The sequence below is a fragment of the Gallus gallus genome, chromosome 1 (assembly GCF_016699485.2).
Source record: "Gallus gallus isolate bGalGal1 chromosome 1, bGalGal1.mat.broiler.GRCg7b, whole genome shotgun sequence".
Taxonomy (NCBI): Eukaryota; Metazoa; Chordata; class Aves; order Galliformes; family Phasianidae; genus Gallus; species Gallus gallus.
The window spans coordinates 193,746,690-193,769,047 of record NC_052532.1 but is presented as its reverse complement, the minus strand read 5'-3'; the positions used below and the strand labels follow the sequence as shown (position 1 = coordinate 193,769,047).

Sequence of the window (22,358 nt, the reverse complement as noted above, 5' to 3'; positions counted from 1 at the left end):
TTCAGCTCCCTGCCTTTGAAATCTGGATCCACCCCAACTGCTTGGAGGCATGTGGATTCCCAAACCATTTCTAATTTCAACATGAAATTAAGGAGGGCCAAAATGTCTTAGAAAACACTTCAGGCTTGTCCTGAATAAGGCTTTGAAGAAGCTTTCAGAGAAGAGCCCTGAAAGGCTTTGGAGTAGCCAGGTTCACATTTTCTGAGTGGATTTTCACATAGTTCCACTACAGAGTAACTTGACTCCCTTTCCTGCCTGAACTTAGCACAGTGAGTCCAAGCAATGTGAGGGATAATTACACTCACACACACACTAGAGATGGAAGCAACCAATTAGATTATCCCTTCCACCCACCTACTAGCGCAGGATTGCTCCCTGGAGCATACAGAAACCCAGTATGAACAAAGTGTTGCAGCTACGTCAGACCTTGACCTGCTCCCAGTGTTCTCTGAGCAAGATATGACCAGGCAGTAAAGACTTTTCCTCCTCACGATGCAAGACAACTCACTTTTTGTAATGAAAATCTGAATGTTTTAAATACAATTGGAAGGTTATTAATGGGAATGTCTCCCTTCTACACCCCTTCAGAGGAAGAAAGTGGGGCTGGGAAGTGGTGAAGCTGCCCAGACTCCAGGCTCCAGGTCTCCTGGAGCGCAGTGAGAAGGGTCTGCACAACGATGCCCTACAAGAAGCCCCACAGCCACAGGACAAGAGCTCATGGCCTTAAATTGCATCAGGGGAGGTTCAGATTGGATATGATCAGGAAATACCTTTTGTCAGAAAGAGTGGTTATGCACTGGAACAGGCTGCCCAGGAAAGGGATGGAGTCACTGTCTCTGGAGGTGTTCAAGAAAAGGGTAAAGTGAGGGACATGGCCTAGAGTGTTACAGGCATGGGTTGATGGCTGGACTTGATGATCATAGTCGTCTTTCCAACCTTAAGGATTCCATGATTCTGTTCTTGAACACAGAGAGGTCAAAGAGGGAATAGGCAAACGACAGAAAAAGAGATAAAACAAGCCCAGAGACCACTATTAAACTCCTTTTTTGACTACATTTGCTGGAAAAGACCTTAAAAATTAGCCTAGTAGAAAAAAGCAGGATTTCTCCCCAAAATCTTTGATGTGAACAAGGATAAAATTTTAAGATGCCTCTGGGTCTTGGCTTATAGAATAAAAATCTCTTTGGGCTACTTCCACACAAGCATTTTACACCACTGTGGGGTAAGCGTGAGCCATGTATCTTTCCTACTCTCTCCAACAGCTGCCCCTTTGTGCTCCTGCTTCCTTGTCCCTGTCGTCAAGCACCATCTCTGCCACTGGAACAGAGCCATCGTGTTTAAAACACATGAAATGTCCTCTCTGTGAGAGAAAAAAAAGATCAGAGGACAAAAGGCATCCATGGGAGGAGGAGGAAGAAGAATGAGTCCATCTGCAAACACACTATACTCATTTATTCTAATTTAATTAATAGAAGGGGCTGCTATGGATGCCAGTTTTGAGACACTAGGTATCTTCTCAATTGCACTGAGTGTAAATACATATGACCTTGCAGTGTGGCCCAAGAGATGACCACAACTCAACACAGGTCTATCTCACCCTCCTCCCCTCTCACAGTCATCATCATCTTGCACATCCAACAATAAGGAGCACTTCTTGACAGGTTCCTTTTGAAAGTCATCCCCTCCTGCCTTAATATCTCGCTCCTCTAAGTCCTCACTCAGTCTCACTTCCCCTGGACCCTTGCCTGGCAGGCTCACAATCTCTGCTCTCACCCTGCTCAGGACAAATGGACGCCTGCAATATGCATTTTCCTATCCTCAAGAAAAAAAGAAAAGACCACTGAAGACCACAACATATTTTTCATCCTTTTGTGGGATAAGATGGCAAAATCTCCTGTAAAATGAAATTATAGGAAGCCGTGTCTCTGTCCTCTAAAAGGATTTCAGCTCATGGAAAATGAATCTCTAATGAGTTCAGCTTGTTTTTGACACAACCTGTTGATTTCACACGATTCCTATAAAACCAGCTTTGAAATAACCTCCCCCGTTTTTTCATTGCAAAACAGGGAGTTTTAACAAAGAGGTCATTTTAAAAACACAGATTTGTCAACATCTATACAAATCCATAGAAACATTGCTTCTGCTCAAATGACGATTTCCTTTGGACAACACTTTTAGCACATGCTTTTTTCCCTACAGCCCTCAATGGCTCATAAACATCTTCACTTGCTAATTACTGCTGCACTGTTGGGCTGGCAACAAACGTGCTGTTGTATTGTGGTCTTGCCACTTCCTTCCATTCTAATGGAGGATACAAAGCTCTAGACATCACACAACATCAGAGATCAAAAAGGACATGCTTCATACAGGGTGTGTCACTCAACTTTCATCTTCACCTGTTCAACTCTGGATGCTGATATATAGTCTATACAGTCATGGTCCTAGAATAATGACCACTGCCAAAGGATATCTTCTCTAGTCTCCTAAGTATAAAATCCTACTAATCAAAGATAAACAAAAAGGATTAATCTTTTATGCATTGAGGTCATTTACTTCCTTTCTGTCATAGTAAAACCTTCACTACATTCAGTGCATAATGGAAAGGCCAACAAGAGTTGAAAGGAAGATGCCCTGCAAAAGAGCACTTGCATGCACCTTGCAACATGACAGCCTGAGAGTGCACAACAAGGTGGCACAAAGAGCATAGAAGAATGATGGGAACCCTCTGAAAAAAAGCCAAGTCAGCAGATAGCAGTGGATGAGCCATCTTGAAATCCAGCCATTGCATTCACTTAACAAAAGTCCTGAAAATCCTGCAAAATTCTGGAAATACACAACTGTTTGGCTGTCAGTCTAGTCTAGTGCCCACCTGTGGAACTGATTTGCCATAGAGGGAGTTACACAAATAATGGGAAAAGACATGCGTGTCTGCTTCCTGGCACAGCACTCTGCCCACTGAAGGCTTGAGTATGATGACCTTCAACCACCAGTATTAATGGAATGAAGTCATATCTCTTCATAGACGTGAGCAATCCAATCATACATGGTTTCTTAAAAGGCAGTGGAAGAAAAATCCTCAAGATTCATCCTTGTGGGTGACGGGGCTTTTTTAAGGCTGCCTGGAAGTACTGGTCTTAACTGGGTTAACGCTTGCCTACCTAGGGGAGCCTAAAAGTAGAGTAACACCTCATCAGGTAAGCAATGATTGCAAGAGGAACTCAATACCATCAATATCATCTGCTTGATCATTGTACCTGTGGAGATGAGCAGCCTATATCGTTTTCCTAGAGTATTTCAAAGGTATCTTGTGCCTACCTCTATAATGCAAGGTATCTACAGCTCCATCTTAGCCACAGCCACCACTGAGAGTCTTGGGCATCTCTGTACTGCGCTGATCATCAGAGATCATTTTTGCCTTTGCATGTATGGTACCCCCACAATGATTTGCCTGCTATTCATACACGATCCCCTCTGCCCCTTCTTAGGGGCACAGAGTGCAGAAACCCTCACCTGTCCTGGGTCCCGTGCGACCCCACTTTCTCATTCTTCATGCAGAAATCAGGCGAGCTCTGCAGGTAAATCAGCTCTGTCTCCTTAACCGGCCTGATATCAATATCCTTTGGCACGAGGTATTTGCGTGTGCCCATGGGCCGATGAACGACCTTGGTGGCTGACAGATACTTGTTTTTGAGGTCCAGTGCAATGTCTCGCAGCTCTTGAAGGCCTTTCCAACAGGTCTTGATAGAGCATGACCCAGAAACTCCATGGCACTTACATTTCATTTCAAGAGAGGCTTTCAAGACCTGCAAAAAGGAATGCAGGAGTTAGGAAATGTCCTGCTCTTAAGTCCAAACATCCCACAAGCTTACTAAATAAGACTCTTTCTTAATGGAGACTGCAATAGAAAAGGCCTGCTGCTCTGATTTCTGCACAGTTGTGCTTGACCAGCTACTTGCAAAGGGAATGAAATCCCACAGCCCCTTGGTGATCACTGTTAGCCCAGGACTGCTCTCAGCAGGACACATTTGCAGCCAGCAGACAGAAGAATATGTTGAATTTTGATCAGATATCTGCATTTACACTTTCTAAATTTGGAGCTGAAAATCAAAGCAATCCATAAATAGATTCTTAATGCGCATGTCTGCTTGCAACACGTTTAGGCACTGGGTAACAGATGTCAAGGCACTGATGAATTCAAAGCACCCACACCCTGCCTTTCTGCTGAGCATGGAGCCAGCAGAGCCTTTTACTTCAGCTGTGCTCTGGTCTGGTAGGATATAGCAGTGAATCCACCAGCCATGACAACGCTGCATCCCAAGTGAAAATTTGCCCCTTGCAATCAAAACACAAACTCAAGACATAGCAGTAATAATAATAATAATAAGATAAGAGTGGGAATGCAGGGAACCATAGAGAAAAACACCCAGAGGAGGTGATTTTGGTAGGGTTTTGCTCTGCAAAGGTAAGTTCAGCCCATAGCTACACAGTAAGCTGGTGATGAGCTCACTATGCTCCAAGTTTTGCCCTAGAAGGACAAGCTGTGTGGTAGAACCAGCGCAGGGAACTGCTGAAGCCTTTGCAGATCTCCACCCCAATTTTTCAAGCTGCATGAAGGGCTGCGGTGGGGATTTGCTCCTTGGGGCATGCCAAGCAGCATGCACAGTAAGTGTTATCCCTCCATTGGCGCAGCCGCTGGATGCAAGCTGTTAAGTGCAGCTTCTGCCAGATAGGGGAGTAATCACTAGCAAAGCAGTTTGAGAAGGAACACATCAGCCCTCCTGGCTGCAGAGATGGCTGGGAGGCAGCTGCTGCTGGACATGTCTGGCAGATGGTAATCCTCTGTGCTTACACAGCACTTCACGTGTGCAACGCCCTTGGCAGAACACCACGGGACCCATCCCCACCGCACTCCTGGGGTAAGCAAGCCGCAGCCATCCTTGGCTGTGCAAAGGGTGGCAATGACACATCCCACCCATGGTTCTAGAAGGCTGGAATTAGCAGTTAGGGCCTCCTGAGGCCCAGCATGACTGATAGCCACAGTCTTCAGCAGGCCAAAGGAGTTGAGAGCAATCAGGGAGAAACCTGCTCCTATCACTAGCTGATAGAGACACTGAACCTCACAGAGCAACCGACCACTAAAGAGGACTGTACAAGTACAATAACTCTTGTGGATTTGTTACCTGTCTCCCTACTTCACTGTTGTGCAGATGCATCAGTTTATTGGCTTGTGATCCTGATTTTTTCATCTTCATGGGAGCATCTGAAAATTTGGACCCCATGATAAGACCATAGTTGAGGTTGTCTGCACATCCTCCCCATCGATACCCAGGTCCAGGTGTCTCACCTGGGATGGGACCACAGGAACAGCCAGGGAGGTCCCCGGTGGTGCAGGCTCTGGCAATGGTATGGCTGATGGCAGCAGCAGAAAGGGCATACACAAATGCTGACTCCCTTGTACCTGCAAGAGACAAGAAACTCCAACTCAGGATCCTGGGATGGCTAGGTATTCCCCAAAAAGAGACCCACATAATCTCTGCCCCACAGAATGACAAACACACTGCCTCCTTGCAGCTGAGACCTCTACAGGCATCAGAAAATCTCCAACGAGAGCTCTTCAACGTGTGAGACAACGTCCAATTTCAGGCTGCCCATAGAAGCTGTGGGTGCCCATTCCAAGGAGGCCTTCAAGGCCAGATTGATCAGGACCCTGGGCAGCCTGATCTACTGGGTGGCAAATAAATGACCTTTGAGATCCCTTCCAACCCAAGCCATTCTATGATTCTATGATCTTAGCAGTTACATGGGGTTGTGCATCTTGTCCGCTGTGGTATGATCTGCTTTTGAAGCGTGTGGAGGAACCATAGACACACAGAATAGCTGAGGTTGGAAGAGACCTCTGGGTACAAGTGCTCCAACCTCTGCTCCCCACCCAAAGCAGCAGTGCTGTTTACCTCTCTCTAAGTCCAGCAGGTAGTTAGGAGCCAGCTCGATGGATGAGCAGTTCCACCTCATGTCTGAGAAAGTTTTACGGCAGGTCTTTATGACTTCCCGTGCCGCCTGGATGATGGTCTGCATCAGCTCCAGGTTGCTGCGGCACAATTGCACCTGGGAAACCACCAGGCCTTCTAGCTGCTTGCAGTGCTGGGTTTGATTCAGGGCCAAAGATGAAGGAGTCTTGGACAGAGCTCTGAGGAGACAAGCACATGCAAAAAAAAAGGCATTAGAACCCACAGAAAGTCAGTCTTCGTGTCAGGATTAATTTCTTGACTACCTCCAACCCAGCAAACACTTTGGCTTGCGTTCATCTGACCTAATATTAGCTACATGCAAATTACACGCCTAGTTTAAGCTGATGAGAGAGATGGGAAACTGTTCAGAGTCATTTATCTCATCTAAGGTAAGTGCTGAAGATGGGTGGGACAATTCGCCCTTAAACCCGTGTGTTTCTCTCCATCACTGAGGGGAGCCATAACGAATCTCCTGGGGTGAATGCCAAGTTGACCGATTGTGTAAATCCTTATGGGAATGTTTTTGTTTTGCAGAAGAATGAAGAGGACAGACCTCCCAGCAGAGTGAAAAACGACCTGTCGCTTCCATGATAATGGAAAGCTGGGTCCTCCACGACTGTGGTATTCAGAAAAATAAAGTGAGGTTGGTTTTATCAGAGATTTGCATTCAGCATATGTCTCACACACTCTTTAAGGACTATACTAAATGTCATGTGATTAATTATAGGGAAAATCCCCTGCAAGATCTGGGGAAAAGCCACCAAGTTTTCAAAACGAAAGCTTTCCCATAGAGTTAACGCCAAGGGCCTCCACCTATGCCATCACTGTTGCACTTAGATATCTAAGTCTATTTCTCTAGTCTCTGGAGATTTAGTGCAGAAGCACAATGCAAATATGTGCAAAGAGACTGTCATGGTCAAAACTTAGGAAGAATCCATGAGAACCAGAATACAAGTCAACAATACCCCATAAGGCCCCATTGATTCTTGCACTATGCAATGTCTCACACTCCGGTAAAAAAGAAAAAGGAAAAAGCAAATGGTGCCATGCCTCAGAGCATGCTGTGCTATTATTTCTCAAGCACCCAAAATGATCAGCAGAAGCCTGGTGTGTAACTCTCTTTGTATCTTTATGACCTGCTTAGGGCAGTCATAAATGTTATTCATTCCCATAAAACAACTTTCTAGCTGGCTGCATCAGTACCTGGCATATGATCCTGGCAGCACAACTGCTTTAACACATATTTCCTTCTCTCCTTGTTAAATGTTGCTTTTCAGTTTCATCCTAAGCCATCTTGGTTAGTTTGGCATATTAGCAGACACATTTCTGGGCATATTTTACTTTATTGCTGTAACATCCACGTCCTTCAGAAGTTAAATGAGATGGAAATGGAGCTAAAAATGAGCCCTAACCAAGATCAGAGATATTAGCTCTGATCTCCAGCTTTCAGGAAAACACATCTATATTCCACCGACTACCTCAAGGTTGGCTCAAACCAGCTGCTGTGTATGTTGGAGCGCTCCCCGGGCTCTGCATAACTGCTAACCCCAATCCCTCCATGAGTGGGAAAAAGCTAAAATCCTTGCTAGGGCTGAGCAGATCTGTGCTGACAAATTCCCAGGCGACTGGAATTTGGCATTTCTGATGCTGGATAATCAGTGGCAAACTTGGAAGGGAAACCACCACTCTGCTAGCAATGTAAATATATACATCATACAGATATTTAGAGAGCTCCATTAAATATACAGAGAACAAAAGTTTTGGACAAGGGGAAGAAGTGAGTAGAGTATTTAGCTGTCAGAAATTCTGCACCCAGTGCTCAGTGAGCTCAGACATATGACGCTCTTGAAGGCAGACAGCATAGGTCTTGGAACTGTATCAGTGTCATCTGACTGCCAGCCTCCACAGTGAGGACTTCATGTTTTTCCTCCAGGGTCCTTCTTTGACTCATGGAAAGAAAGAGCTCTTATAAGATAATCAGCTGATGCACATTGGAGATCTACATCGGAATAATTACAGAATGGCTTAGGATAGATGGGACCCTAAAGATCATTGAGCTCCATCCACCCTGGGCAGGGTTGCCAACCACTAGATCAGGCTGCCCAGGATCCCATCCAACCTGGCCTTGAATTTCTCCAGGGATGGGACATCCACGACCTCTCTAGGCAGCCAGTATCAGTGAGGCTAAGGTGACTCATGCCCTGAAAGCGCTCTTTCTATGGGGGGATCTTAGGCATCAAGCTTGGATGCAGCCATCTGGGCTCCATAAGCATAGAGATGGGTGAGATGAGTCCAACCCCCAGCACCTGGTGCCAGAAATCTGTGCAAGTTTATCCCAGAGAACCTATCAGCTACTCTCAGCAATGGGCTGAAATGACAATTGGGCGAGAGATTGAAGCAGCTTGCTGCTCCTTGAATAAAAGTCATAAATGCAACTTGGATTGTCCCTTGTAGCCCCAGCTGCTCCTCAAGAAGGATGCATCTACCTGATAGGTCCTGCATCACATCTTATAGATCTGTGTGGAGGTCTTGAGTATCTTTAAGGACTTAGTGGTGGATGCAATGGTGGTGATGTGCTGATAATTGGACTAGACCATCTTTGTGGACTTTTCCAGCCTCAACGATTTTGTGATTCTATGATTTGGAAGCCTGTATTGATGCAACTGCATCTCACCATTAAGGACAAATCAGGAACAGCAGGAATAACCACCTTTGAGTTGGAATGAATGATGAACACAGACTGAAGCTCCTACTGGTTGTGAAGAAAGGGGACTAAAGAGGTACAAAGAGGTTTCTGTAGCATGGCATTATTACCAAAGGCCTGAAGCTTTCACCGTTAGAGAAAGAGATATGTAACATAACAAGAAAGAAATGTGCTTTATGGAAGAGGGGAAAAGATCTGCCAGAAGGTCGACGGAGGAAACACTGCAGCCCCTTTGGGAAGAATTCAGTAAATGGCAGTAATGGCTGTTTCTTGTCGAATGAGCCAAACTCCAGGGAGCCCGCCAAGAATAAAAAAGTAAGATGCAGGAAGGTGTTTTCTGAACATCTCCCAGGCCTGAACTTCATGCCTTTGCTTGTGAGAACCTATAATTGGAAACATCTCCAAGTGTCGGGAGGAAAAAGTAAAGGGTAATGGGGATGGAAAAGAAAACTCACAGTTATTGGAGTCGCTTGCTGAGACCAAAAAGCACATTTATAAATCACAGATCAGGAATGTGAGAGGCCTATTAGGTCATCCAGCCCATGCTCTGACAGCACAGGTTTACTCAGTCTCTGTCCTACATTCATCATTGTCTTCCCCCATCCCCTGTTTTGCTTCAAATCCCCCTTTGGAAAGGCAGCAGCCCTCCCTGCTCCCCAAATTCTGACAGCACAATGGAGAGTCATCCACCACCTGCAAAGGGCACTACTGGAGAGCAAAGCCCATTTTTGGGTGGCAGAAATGAATTCTGGTGTTGATGGTGGGTCTCTACCCACTGGGGCCGAAGAGGCACTGGTAGACCCAATAAAGGAGCCCCAGTGGGTGTAGTTAGCAGGACTGCCTTTAGTCTTCAGTAGAGGAAAGAATCCCAGAAAAACACATTTCTTTGAACTCCAGTACTTCATCTGAGAAGCAGCCCAGAGGAATTTTACCTGTTGCCATCCCATAAATGCTCCTTTTCATAGTTCCCTCCGGCTAACATCATGCTCCCCTCCCCCAAATCTTCTCTATCCTTCATTCTCCAGAAAGGTGAGGACAACTGAGGGAAGGCTGATGGTCTTTTTTTAAATATAAATATATACATATTTGACCCATCCCTTTAAATAAACAGGCTCCAAACCAAACATCTCCTGCTTTATATATAGCATAGCAGGGCCTTCAATTGACGTTATGGATACTGACAGAAAACCATAAAGGTAATTACAGAGGAAATATGATGCATGGATGGATCATGACTTTCGTTTACTCTTCTAATTATCTCAGGCAGCTAATAAATTCATTTGAAAACATGAATGCTTTACAGTGTTGCGTCCTTTGAGAAGTATAGGTTGAATGCTGGGCTGCATGAGAAGACTATTCATAGAAGCAGCATCCATGGGCAGATACTCATGAAAGCCACACACGATTGGCTTTGTAAGGATAATGGGGCACACAGGACCCTATTTCTGGCCCACTTAGAGGGGAATTTTTTTTTTTTAATTGAGCAGTGAAGCATTGGTGCCCTTTAAAATGCCCTTAAAGGATGGAAGGATCTCTTCCCTTTCCATATGAGCACCCTTGGAGAACATCTCCACATCCTCCCTTGTGCAATACAACCCAAGGAGGTGTGATACAACCCAAGGAACTGTGGCAGAAGGACCACTGGTGAAACCAAGAACTTCTGCTCCAAATGATTTGCTTTACTTTCCGAGAATGCACTTTCGATCTTATGCTAATTCTTAAACTCTTTAATCTGCCAGAGACTTGGGGTAGAGCAAAAAGATTTAGGCAAAATTGTATCACTTAAAGAGTAAGCTTAAATAAAGAGAAGCAGTGATTGTTTGTGTGTGTGTTAGACCTTATTTAAGGGTTTTTAATTTGCAGGAGCTTCATTTTCTCATGTGAAAAGGGCTGGCAGGACCATTATAATGATTCCATTTGAGGCAGCCCGTGCTCCCACCATCCTACCCTCCTCTGCTGCTATTTGAGAAGGACTTGGGATGCTGAGGAGCATCATCAGCCCTCACCTGGGGACCACGGGTGCAAGAGGGTCAGCAAATATTCAAAGCCTCCTCAAAGCGATAAATTGGATTTGTATAGAAAAATAGAGGGGGAAAAGAAAGAAGGAGGAAAGAAGGAAGGGAGAAAAAAAATAAGGAAAGAAAGGTGGAGAAAGGGAGAAAAGGACAAAAGGGGAAAGAAGGAGAAAGAGGAGAGAAGAAGAGAGTGAAAAAGGAAAGAGGGAAGGAAAGAGGGAAATACGGGAAAAGAAAGTGTGGGAAAGAGAAAGAGGAAGAAGAGGAGGAAAAGAGAAAGAAGGTATGAAAGAAGGAAAGAAAAAAGAAAGATTGAAAAAAGGAAGGGAGGAAGGGAGGGAGGGAGGGAGGGAGGGAGGAAGGAAGGAAGGAAGGGAGGGAGGGAGGGAGGGAGGGAGGAAGGAAGGAAGGAAGGAAGGAAGGAAGGAAGGAAGGAAGGAAGGAAGGAAGGAAAGAAAGAAAGAAAGAAGGAAAGAAAGAAGGAAAGAAAGAAGGAAAGAAAGAAAGAAAGGAAGGAAGGAAGGAAGGAAGGAAGGAAGGAAGGAAGGAAGGAAGGAAGGAAGGAAGGAAGGAAGGAAGGAAGGAAGGAAGGAAGGAAGGAAGGAAGGAAGGAAGGAAGGAAGGAAGGAAGGAAGGAAGGAAGGAAGGAAGGAAGGAAGGAAGGAAGGAAGGAAGGAAGGAAGGAAGGAAGGAAGGAAGGAAGGAAGGAAGAAAGGAAGAAAGGAAGAAAGGAAGAAAGGAAGAAAGGAAGAAGCTGAGGAGGAAGACAGAAAGGAGGAGGGGGAAAAAGTCCCTGAAGTAAAAGCTTAAAATAAGAGTTTTTCAGATACGGTGCCAAATCCAGTGCTGGCAGTAGTGGGCACAAGGCCATTGACTTCCAGCCCAAGCTTGACTGAAGTCTATGCCAGCGGTGAGTTGGCTGCCCCAGCGCTGGAGGAAGGCCGTGGAGCTTTGTCAAGCTTTCCCGAGCTGCCTATGGAGCCCTCCCTCACCCCCAGCCCACTCCCCTCCTGCCGTCCCCGTCCTGCAGTCCTTTCACGGCAGCTCATCTAGCAGCTCCTGTGCCAGGCAGACAGCCCCTCGTCGGCGCCCATGCCCCGCTGTCCCAGCTCCCCCCCTCCTTGTCCAACGTGGAGAAGCAGGCACTGCTGGGAAGCACAAAATCTTTCCATTTTCTCCCCAGTTCAAGAAAAAAAAAACAAGAGAAAGCATGCTGCTGGCTCCAGAAAGGTCTTGGTTCTCATGCCTGGGAACAGTGCTCATGTCCCACTGTGAAGCATACAAGAAAGGACAGACTTTTCAGCAGCATCTGCTTTGATGGGACAAGAGGAAATGGTTTCAAACTAAAAGAGGGGAGATTCAAGCTGAATGTAAGGAAAGAGTTTTTATGATAAGGGTGGTGAGGCACTGGCACAGGTTGCCCAGAGAGGTGGTGGGTGCCCCATCCCTGGAGACATTCAAGGTCAGGCTGAATAGTGCTCTGAGCACCTGATGGAGCTGTGGGTGTCTGTTCTTGAAGGGGAGTTCAACAGATGGCTTTTAAGGGTCCCTTCCAAGTCAAAAGAATTCTGTGAGTCAGTGATTCCATGTCCAAGAGGGACCAAGGGACCTTCCAAAGTGACCAAACTCCACCTAATGATGGCATTCCTAGAGCTGTAGCTCATGGTAGTGGACTGAACCTGCAGCCTCTTTGCAAACTATGCAAAAAAGCACACACTGCCTTCATCCTCTTGGCTACCATTCTTGCATCAGGGATGACACTCAACACAGGGACAGTCTAACCTGTGCCCCAGCATGTAGGTAAGGAGATGCCACCCTCAAGCAGGTAGAAGTGCCTTGAAAGCAGTTCCATGCCCGGACATCACAGCATCTGCAGTGTGCACATCTGGCTGCAGCTCCCTCTAGTGCTCGTTTATTTTTCAGCATTATCCAAACATCTCACAGAATCACAGAATTGTAAGGGCTGGAAGGGACCTCTAGAGATCATCGAGTCCTTGGCCAAACCCAAGTCCCCTTAGGACAGCTCATGTGGTTGCAAAAGGAAGTGAGTAAGGCGACAGAGTTCCTATGAGTGTTGGCCCTGAAGTATCTCAGGTTTGATATTAGGAACAATTTCTTCACAGGAAGAGTGGTGATGCATTGGCATGGGCTGCCCAGGGAGGTGGTGGAGTCAGCATCCTTGGAGATGTTCAAGAACCATGGACATGTGGCACTGAGAGATGCAGTGACTGGGTACAGTGGGGGTGGGTTGGGGTCTTTTCCAACTTTAATGATTCTGTGACCTCCCATTGAAAATGATGGCTCCGTCTCCTTGGCTGCTGTGCTGCAAACCAAGCTCAGAGAACTACAGAGCCCTCCCCTAAGGCTGGGAATGGGCTTGCATGCAAAATTAAGACTCAGAAGCTCATATGCACTGAACAGAAAGCCAATCTGTACACAGCAGCCCTAATCCTGCAAAGGTCTGGCAGTATTCTGACTTTACACCCAAGCAGCACTCTGTGGCTTGGGTGGAAGAAGTCAAAACACAGAGTTTCTCTGGGAGCAAGGGTAGGTTTATGGGATGCTGAGCATCCACACACCATTCTGGGAGCTTGGTGTTGCACATCTCCATGGCAGGGAAGGGCACGGTGCAGATTTGCAGCAGCTGGGGATCTGGACCACAGGCCTTGTAAAAATAAGCCAAATAAAATAAAACAAATAGCTCCATTTTACATTCTCCCCACTTCTACTAATTTACAGGGGATATTCGTGTTACAGGGAAGTCCTAAATGGCTGAGAAGTGTGTTTTTCTTCCCCACCTCCCCCTGCAATGACATCACGCACTGAATCAAAATTGAATTTCCTATCGCCCTCCCTATCAGTCGCTCCCTCTTCCTCCGACTTGCAGACCCGGCCCGCCAACCTTTCTGCCCCAACCCCTTCCAAGCCTGTAAACATCTGGCAGAAACCACCTCCTTATCTCCTTCCCCGCCGTCCCCATTCCTCTTTGAAGCTCGCTCCTGGCGCTGCGCCTACAACAACGTTGCGATGGGCAGACCGCAGAGACGAGCCCGCGACCGAAAATGCCGCCTCGTGCTTTCCTCCCATCCTCTCCCCTCTCCATCCAAGAGCATGAGCTCAGCTACGCCATTTCCAGGGATGGTCCCCGAGCCCCGAGGTTGGCAGCAGCCTGCATCTGGCACCGCTGCAGCGGTGGAAAGAGAGCGACGGATGGGGGAAGAAATTGGCCAGTGGCTCCGTAGAAAAACAAGGGTGGGGAAAGGAGGAGAAGCTGAGAATTAAAAATAAAAATAAAAAAATCCCATCTCGTTGTGAAATCCCAGCTGGTGGCGTCCCCGTTGCACCAAGTGCCCTGGGATGGGGAGTGCAGTCCTCTGCCAGGTTACAAGCAGGTGCAAGAGGAGCCTGGCGGCACATCTGGATTTGGTTCGTGCTTTGGATGCCATTTTAATCCCAGCTTTCATCTTCCCCACTCGTTTTTCAACAGGGGGATGTGTCTGCTGGGAAGTGGAGGAGCGGCAACCACTGTGTCTTTCCCCCAGATGCCTCCTTGTTCCCAAAAGAAACCCTTGCAGCCTAACTGCTTACTGGCTGAAAGGATGCAAATAGCTTTACAGACCAAGCCCTGCCTCTCAGGCTTAAGAGGAGATGCCTACCTTATGCCAGCTGCTGGGGACAGACTCATTAGCAGGGTCTGTTGTGATAAGACAAGGGGAAATGGTTTCAAACTAGAACAGGGGAGATTTAGGTTGGAGATTTAGGTTGGATATATATTAGGTTGGATATGATAAGGTTAGTGAAGCACTGGCACAGGTTGCCCAGGGAGGAGGCGAATGCCCTGTCTATGGAGACACCCAAGGTCAGGCTGGATGGGCTCTGAGCACCCGATGGAGCTGTGGGTGTCCCTATTCACTGCAGAGGAGTTGGACCAGATGGCCTTTAAGGGTGCCTTCCAACTCAAATAACTCTACTATTCTATGACATATGCAAAGCTGAGAGCCTAAATACTTGGAGTTGGGCTTTGTGACTTAGCTGTGGTGCCTGCTACAGGGTAGAAAGACAAGATGGTGAAAAGCAAATCAGATCTTGATACCTTCTGCTTCCTCACAGTATGGAGACAGAGAACAAAAGATGCCCTAATGTAGGCAACCAGGCTTCCCAGCTCACCATATGCATTTAAGTACCATATGGAGGGATTCACCCTGCTTCTCTTCATGCATGTAAAAGGTGGATGTGTGGTCTCAAACAGCTTCCCTCATTCCATGGCATGTCCAGAGAGCATCTCCTGATGCTTGTGTTGGATGTCTATCATTAGAGTAGGCATCTGCAAAGTCCTCTTCCTGCTGGGTGCATGCAGGGCAGTGGAATGCACTGGCTCCAAAACATCTAATTTAAGAGTCAGAGAGTTGCCAAAGGAAGATGTGGATGCCCCATCCATGTCGGCATTTAAGGCCAGGCTAGATGGGGCTCTGGGCACCCTGTTCAAGTGGGGGGTGACAAGCCCAAGGCAGGGGGTTGAACTGGGTGGGCTTTAAAGTCCCTTTCAACCCAATTCTGTGATTCTATGGCTGATTCTGTGGTTCAGTGAAGAAATCCCACCTTTTCAAATGATGGTGAGGGGAAAGCCTCAAGAGGCAAAGGCTGGGTCAGAAGGATGGGAATTAAACACAGCACAGGGTCTGTGGTGGAAGGAGGAACAAAGCAGGAACCTCTTGTCCTAATTTCACTGCCTATCCCCAAGTTCCTCACCTGAACACACTGCATCCCACACAAGAGACCTTCCCTGGCATCTCATTTTATTGTGCCATCTGTGGGAGATGCTCACTTGAGGTTAGCCCACATCCCATTATTTACTTTGAGCACAGCTTCAAACCAGAGCAGAAACAGAGGGCAGGAAACCAGATGGGTGCTGGAGGGGTTTGTTTGTTTGCTTTGCAGTAAGCAACTAATCGATTGCTTGCTTAAGCAAAGAAATGAGATAGCGATGTTTTCACTTTGTTTGCAATGACATTACCTCAGAGGAAACTCGATCCAGACCTGACCACGCTCCTTGGTATTTCTTTACCCTCCTCCCCCCCTCCCCACTTCATTTTTAACACCCTTCACAAAATCCAAAGGTTAAAAGGTCCACCAAAAAAGCATGTTATCTGTCAAGCATCCCCTATGGCTGGAGATTATCCCCACTGCCCTCCCTCCTGCTCTCAGCTCCTGCCTTGCATGACCATTGGTCCCAGTGGGAGCTGGTAGGGGCTGACACCAGAAACTCCATAAGTGGCTCATGCGAGCATTCAAGTGTGTGCCTTTCCTTTGCTATCAACGAGGAGAAGAAAAAGCAAGCCTAAATCATGCATATTTTGCAAAGAAGATTGAGGCATGTTGTTAGCACAAGCCCCGAGTAAACACACTTGGAATCAATGAGTGCCCGGAGAAGTGCAACACGCACTGCTCTTTAAATGGCTCAAATAGCAGAGCTGCAGAACTGGGTAACAGAGCAGCAGTGACTACAAAGGTCCTAAACACGCCGAGAGATAGCGGGGTACTTACATCCATTTTATCCCGTAGCAAATCCCCGTCTGCAGAATCAAGGACAGAAAAGCAGCTAAGAAAAATTGCGGGCTCGGCTTCATTTTTTCCACCGTCCCCCACTTTCAGAAGGAAATCAGCTGCTCCGAGGGGAAAATAGGAGGCTTCTGAATCTCCCGTGCAATGTATTTCCTTCAGCCCGTGCGCTGGGGATGCACAACCTGGAAGGAGACAGAGCACGGAGCCACGGTTAGCTCTGAGGTTGGGCGAGTCGCCGTGAAAGAGATCTATGATCCAAATCGCCAAGGAGTGGTTTATGAATCACGACGAAGTTTGGATTATCCCCTCCCTCGCCAAGCCTTGATACAACCTTTCGAGGCAACAGACAGACAAAACGTATGGCTTGAATTACACCCTGAGTTATGGTCTGATTGTGTGTTTCCATTTAACCCTGCGTGCGGCAAGGCTGCGTTCGCTGCTTCGCTTTATTTCCCCCTCTCTATAAGGTTTTGGGAAGAAGGGGAAAAAATAAAAAGAAGATAAATCTTAAGACGTGCCCAAATCTCACTCTCCATCTCTCCCTTCCTTTTCTCCAGAGTTTTTTTTTTTTTCCCTTTTATGAACTAAAAACCTACATTTCCCTACCAACGCAGGTGCCCGTGCCCTGCAGATGTTTCAGGCTGATCTGTTGCAACAAATGCGTTCTGCTCTTTCCCTTCTGCTTTCCTTCTCACCTCATTAACTCTGCCTCTCACTTCTTCCAAGTCCTCGGGCACCTGGAGCTCACGGAGCGGCTTTATAAACACACAGCCCCATCACTGTAGAGCAGCCCGGAGGGAAAAAAGGCTCTCAGAGATTCTCCCATCCCCTCCATTTTCTTCTTCGCTCCAAACAAATAAACAAAGCAACAAACAAACTCAAATTCTTACAAGGGTCCTCTCTATCTCCGGGGCATGACTTGTTTTAGCAGCGATATTAATTGCAGTAAATGGGTTTCCCTTCAGTTCTCCACTTCAGACACCGCTCCGGGCTGTTCATGTGGTCTTTGCGGTGGTTTCCAATGGGAAGCCCACCCCACAAGAAAGCCAACGACAAAACAAGCAGAAAAGCCTGCCTCCTGAAAAGTACTCACTGACATCCCCAAGTCACAGGTGAGTTAAAGTTGGAAAAGAACTCTAAGATCATCAAGTCCAACCCCAGCCCATCCCACCATGCCCACTGACCATGTCCCCAAGTGCCACATCTCCATGGTTCTTGAACACCTCCAGGGATGATGACTCCAACACCTCCCTGTGCAGCCTGTGCCAATGCATTGCCACTCTTTCTAAGTAGAAATGTTTCTTTATATCTGATCTGAACCCCCCAAAGGGGGTCCCCAATGCTGATTGTTCCCCATCCCTTCAAAGTTTTGGGATGGGGAACAATCAGCATTGGGGACACCCTTTGCCATTCATTAACTTGGGGCAAATATGTCTCACCTGAGCCCCAGCTCTGGATTTGTCCCTACCAGAGCTTTTTGCCTTGGTGCCCCAATTAAGGAAGCAATAGTGGAAGGGAGAAGGAATATTCCTGGGTGTTTGCTCTGCCATCTGAAATGCGTTTTCCCATTCTGTCTGCTATAGCAACCCCAGCGTATGCCTGCTGTAAAGGGTTACTGGAGAAGTGCTGTTATTACAAAGGATTTTAATAACCTCTGAGGGCGAGTTCCCATCTCCCTTGAAGTCCAAGACAAAACTCTGGTGGACAATGAGGGAGGCAGGATTTCATTGCCATGGGCTGTTTTCCTTTAATGCCCACTTGGATTTGAGTTTGTTGCATCCATTGGAGGGGAAGGCAGCACACCCAGGAGCATCCAGACATACTTCTCAGCTCGGGGTATTGCTCTGTCTTTTCGTCTCTGGAAACTCTTTGCTTCCCTCCCCTCCACAAGCACACTGGAAACCTTCAGCCCTTAATCCTGCCCATGCCTTTTAGTGTCCATTTAGATATTTCAGACCCCTTATCTCCTTCCCATGAGTGGCTGAACAGCACAGAGCTGGGGATAAGACATCTCAGATGGTCTCACTATCCAACATCATAGTTCAGCGCCTTGAAAAAAATCAGGCTTTTCATCAATCTATCTGTCTGTCTGTCTATATGTCTATCTATCTGTCTGTCTTTACTTATTTTACCCAGAGAGGAATAGGAATCATCCACTTCCCCATCCCTAGAGCAGCAAATTTTGCCCGTGATCGCAACCCAGTTACTCGGGGAGGCAATAAACTCCTTTTTCCACTCGCTCCGGCACAGGTTACGTTTGCAAGAGGAATTTGCAAGGGGAGGGAAGGAGGGAGACTCGTTGGGGGCAGACGTGATGTTTACAGCTCTGCAGAGCTCTGGGTCACTGATCAAACCGGCAGCAAGTGGCCCGCGGTCTCCTCAAACCGGTGCCGTCTTTAACTCAGAGCTCCCTTTTCCTGACACCCCGGGGCTGTTTGCAGCCAGCCCCACTCTTGCGTGCAGGAAAAGTTCCATGCATGCAGCAAACGCTCCCATCTGACGCCTCTGAGAGTGCAGTTCCAGGATGGGAATGGGCAATACGGACTATACATAAACATGTGAGTACCCGTCTCACCTTTTCCCAACTTTCCCACCCAAGAAGGAAAGTCACCCATCTGGCTCTTATTTTAAGGGTATTGTATATGAAGGGTAACACATCTCCCAATGACTTGCAGAGAGGATGGAGAGCAGGGGTGTATCCCCTTCATGCTTTCAGCCCTGTCTCTTGCAGCACCCAGCACTCCAGTGTCCCTATACACTTCTGCATCAACCCTCTCCCTTCTAGTTCCCTTACAGCTCCTGGGTGCCTGGTCTCCCTTGTAACTGCTTGATCTCCCCTCTCTTTTGCAGCCTCCAGGTCTCTCCTCTTCAGCCCCTGGGTTTCACATCCTTCTACACCCTCTGGACCCCAACTCACCCTTTTAACCGTTGGGTCTCTCCTCTCCCTCTTAGCCTCCAGGTCTCCTTTTTCCCCCGCAGCCCCCGGGTCTCCCCTTTCCCTTCCACCTTTCAGTCCTCCCTTCTTCCCTCTATTCCCCAACTCTCGCTTCTCCCTCCATTCTCCCCTCTCCTTTACATCCTCCAATTCTCTCCTCTCCCTCCGTTCTCCCCTCTCTCCTCATCCTCCAGTTCTCCCTGCAATCTCCCTCCCGGGGCTCAGCTCCCTCTTACACCCTCCAAACTATCTCCTACCCCCTCTCCACCACTCCTACCCTCAATCCGGGGACCATTGTCCCATCCCATACCGAGGGAAGGGGGGGGGAAGGTCCCAGCAGCTCCTCACCCCAAGCCCCCGGTCCCCACTTACCTCCACCCGGGGCAGAGCGAGGGCTGAGTCCAGATCCCCTCTGCCTCAGCGGCCCCGCGGAGCCTCCTTATATGCGGTCCCCGCGGCTTTGATACGTGATGTCAGCCCGGATTAGCATAACAAAGGGCTCGGCCGGGAGCTCTCCGCGCCCCGCGCATCCCCCGCGGGTCGGAGCGGTGCTCCGCGGGGCTCCGCGCCCGCAGCGATGCGCAGAGGGGAGGAGGGGAAGGGGGAGGATCCCCCCCCCCTCGTATTGAGCCCTCCCTTCGGAGCTGCCCCCGCTGCCTCAGGGGAGGGCAGAGTGCCATGAGGTTGGTTCGTTTTAATGAGCGGTTAATGATTAGCGAGAAAAAGAAAAATAGTTAAAAAAAAAAAAAAAAAGCCAAAAACGGCGTTTTCACCGGAAAACTTTGAAACGCGGCCTCTCCGGAGGATGATCAGCGTTCGCTGGCTGCCCGGCTGAAGGACAAAGGTACTTTTCATGCACGGGGCTGTCAGGTGGATTTCCTACTCCTGAGAGGGGAAGAAATCACTTCGCGATGGTCACAGCGCGGATGCGAGCGCTCGTCCCCCGTTCTGGGTCCTCTCTCAGCCCCCCGGGTGGCACCGCCTCGGGTTCTTCGATCTGCATTGAATCAGAGTGGAAATTTCAGGTGTTGACATCTGTTTTTGTTTTTGTTTTGTCTCTTATGGCTGTATCGGTGATGGATGGCTGAGGGTTGCCAGCATCCAGAAGGAAAAGAAAAAAAGAAGGAAAAGAGAAGAAAGAGAACCATAGAATAGAAGCACTGAATCATGAAGGTTAGGAAAAAAGAACCAGAGGAAAAAAGAGATAAAAGGTGAGAAAGAAAAAAAAATCGGGAAAGTGAAAAAGAGAAAGAAAGAAAAAGAAGAAAAAGGGAAAAGGAGAAGAAAAACAATAAGAAAAAAAGAAAAGGGAAAGGGAAAGGGAAAAGGAAAGGGAAAGGGAAAGAAGGGAGAGGGAAAGAGGAGAGAAGAGGAGAGAAAAAGAGAAAAGGAGAGGAGAGGACAAATCCAGAGAAGAGTAAAGAAGAGAAAGGAGAAGAAAAGAAGCAAAGAAAAGGAAGAAAAACAAAGGAAGAGAAAAGAGAAGAGGGAGGAGAGGAGAGGAGAGGAGAGGAGAGGAGAGGAGAGGAGAGGAGAGGAGAGGAGAGGAGAGGAGAGGAGAGGAGAGGAGAGGAGAGGAGAGGAGAGGAGAGGAGAGGAGAGGAGAGGAGAGGACAGGACAGGACAGGACAGGACAGGACAGGACAGGACAGGACAGGACAGGAGAGAAAAAAAGAAAAGAAAAAAGAAAAGAAAAGAAAAGAAAAGAAAAGAAAAGAAAAGAAAAGAAAAGAAAAGAAAAGAAAAGAAAAGAAGAGAAGAGAAGAGAAGAGAAGAGAAGAGAAGAGAAGAGAAGAGAAGAGAAGAGAAGAGAAGAGAAGAGAAGAGAAGAGAAGAGAAGAGAAGAGAAGAGAAGAGAAGAGAAGAGAAGAGAAGAGAAGAGAAGAGAAGAGAAGAGAAGAGAAGAGAAGAGAAAAGAAAAGAAAAGAAAAGAAAGGAGAAAAATGGCTTCCCAACCTCATCCTCCGAAGCATGAATTTTTTCATGTCAGCTGTGACCTGTGAACAAATTGGCACTGGTTGCAAAAGTACCTGTGCCATTTTGATCATGCAGCTTCATCACAGATGTCAGGTGAGAGGAAAGAAGAGAATGAATGCTTTACTCTTAGAATCAAGAGACTCCAAATAAATTTCCTAAAGTTCTATTTTTGGAAAACTCACTTATCTAGGGTTATACTTTTATGTATGTGTCCCTGCACTGGAAAGATTGCATTTGTATATACAGTTCACTGATGAGCTTTCCTACGTGAACTTCAAAGAACACCATATACACAGTCCTGAATTCCCAAAGCCTCTATATTATTTAAGATCAAGTTTAGCCAGCAGCTATGCACAGTTTCTCCATTTTTCTTTGCATGATAATTGCCATCAGATGTTCAAACAGCCCAAGACTGCCATTTCCCCATCCTCTTCCCACCCCAGAAGTGTGCACCTCCTCCTCCAGGGTTTCATAGAAGCACAGACTCATTTGAGTTGGAAGGGACCATGAAAGGTCACCTGGTCCAACTCCCCTGCAATGCACAGGGATACCCACAGCTCCATCAGGTGCTCAAAGCCTCATCCAGCCTGACCTTGAGTGTCTCCTGGGATGGGGCATCTGCCACCTCTCTGGGCAACCTGTGCCAGTGCCTCACCACACTTACTCTAAAAATCTTCCTTATATCCAACCTAAATCTTCCCTGTTCTAGTTGGAAACTATTTCCCCTTGTCTTATCACAACAGACCCTGCTAAAGAGTCTCTCCCCTTCCTTCTTATAGCCTCCCTTTGGGTATTGAAAGGCCGCTCTCAGGTCTCCCTGGAGCCTTCTCTTCTTCAGGCTGCACAGCCCCAACTCTCTCAGCCTGTCCTCATAGGAGAGATGTTCCAACCCGTGGCTCATTTTTGTGGCCCTCTTCTGGACGCACTCCAACAGCTCCATGTGTCTCCTGTATTGAGGACTCCACATCTGGATGCAGTACTCCGGGTAAGGTCTCACTGTTCAGAGCAGAGGGGCAGGATCACCTCCTTCACCCTGCTGACCACGCTGCTTTGGATGCAGCTCAGGACACAGTTGGCTTTAGGGCTGCGAGGGCACAGTGCTGGCTCATGTCCATTTACCATCCACCAGGTCCTTTCCAGCAGGGCTGTGCTTCATC

The 22,358-nt window shown here is 47.5% G+C and overlaps 1 protein-coding gene across 5 annotated transcripts in view; it reads right to left on the bottom strand.

Moving 5' to 3' along the window:
• The window catches only part of WNT11 (Wnt family member 11), a 62,414-nt gene extending 42,773 nt beyond the window's left edge, over positions 1 to 19,641 (bottom strand). For 2 of the 5 annotated variants that reach the window (XM_040650634.2, XM_015280851.4), the window contains exons 1-5: positions 19,597 to 19,641; positions 16,272 to 16,471; positions 5,952 to 6,187; positions 5,181 to 5,458; positions 3,511 to 3,803 (exon numbers count right to left, since the gene is read on the bottom strand). In XM_040650634.2, coding sequence (XP_040506568.1) covers positions 3,511 to 3,803; positions 5,181 to 5,458; positions 5,952 to 6,187; positions 16,272 to 16,354 — 890 coding nt within the window. In that variant the 5' untranslated portion in view covers positions 16,355 to 16,471; positions 19,597 to 19,641. 5 annotated transcript variants of the gene reach the window in all.
• Positions 19,642 to 22,358: the final 2,717 nt, after the last annotated feature.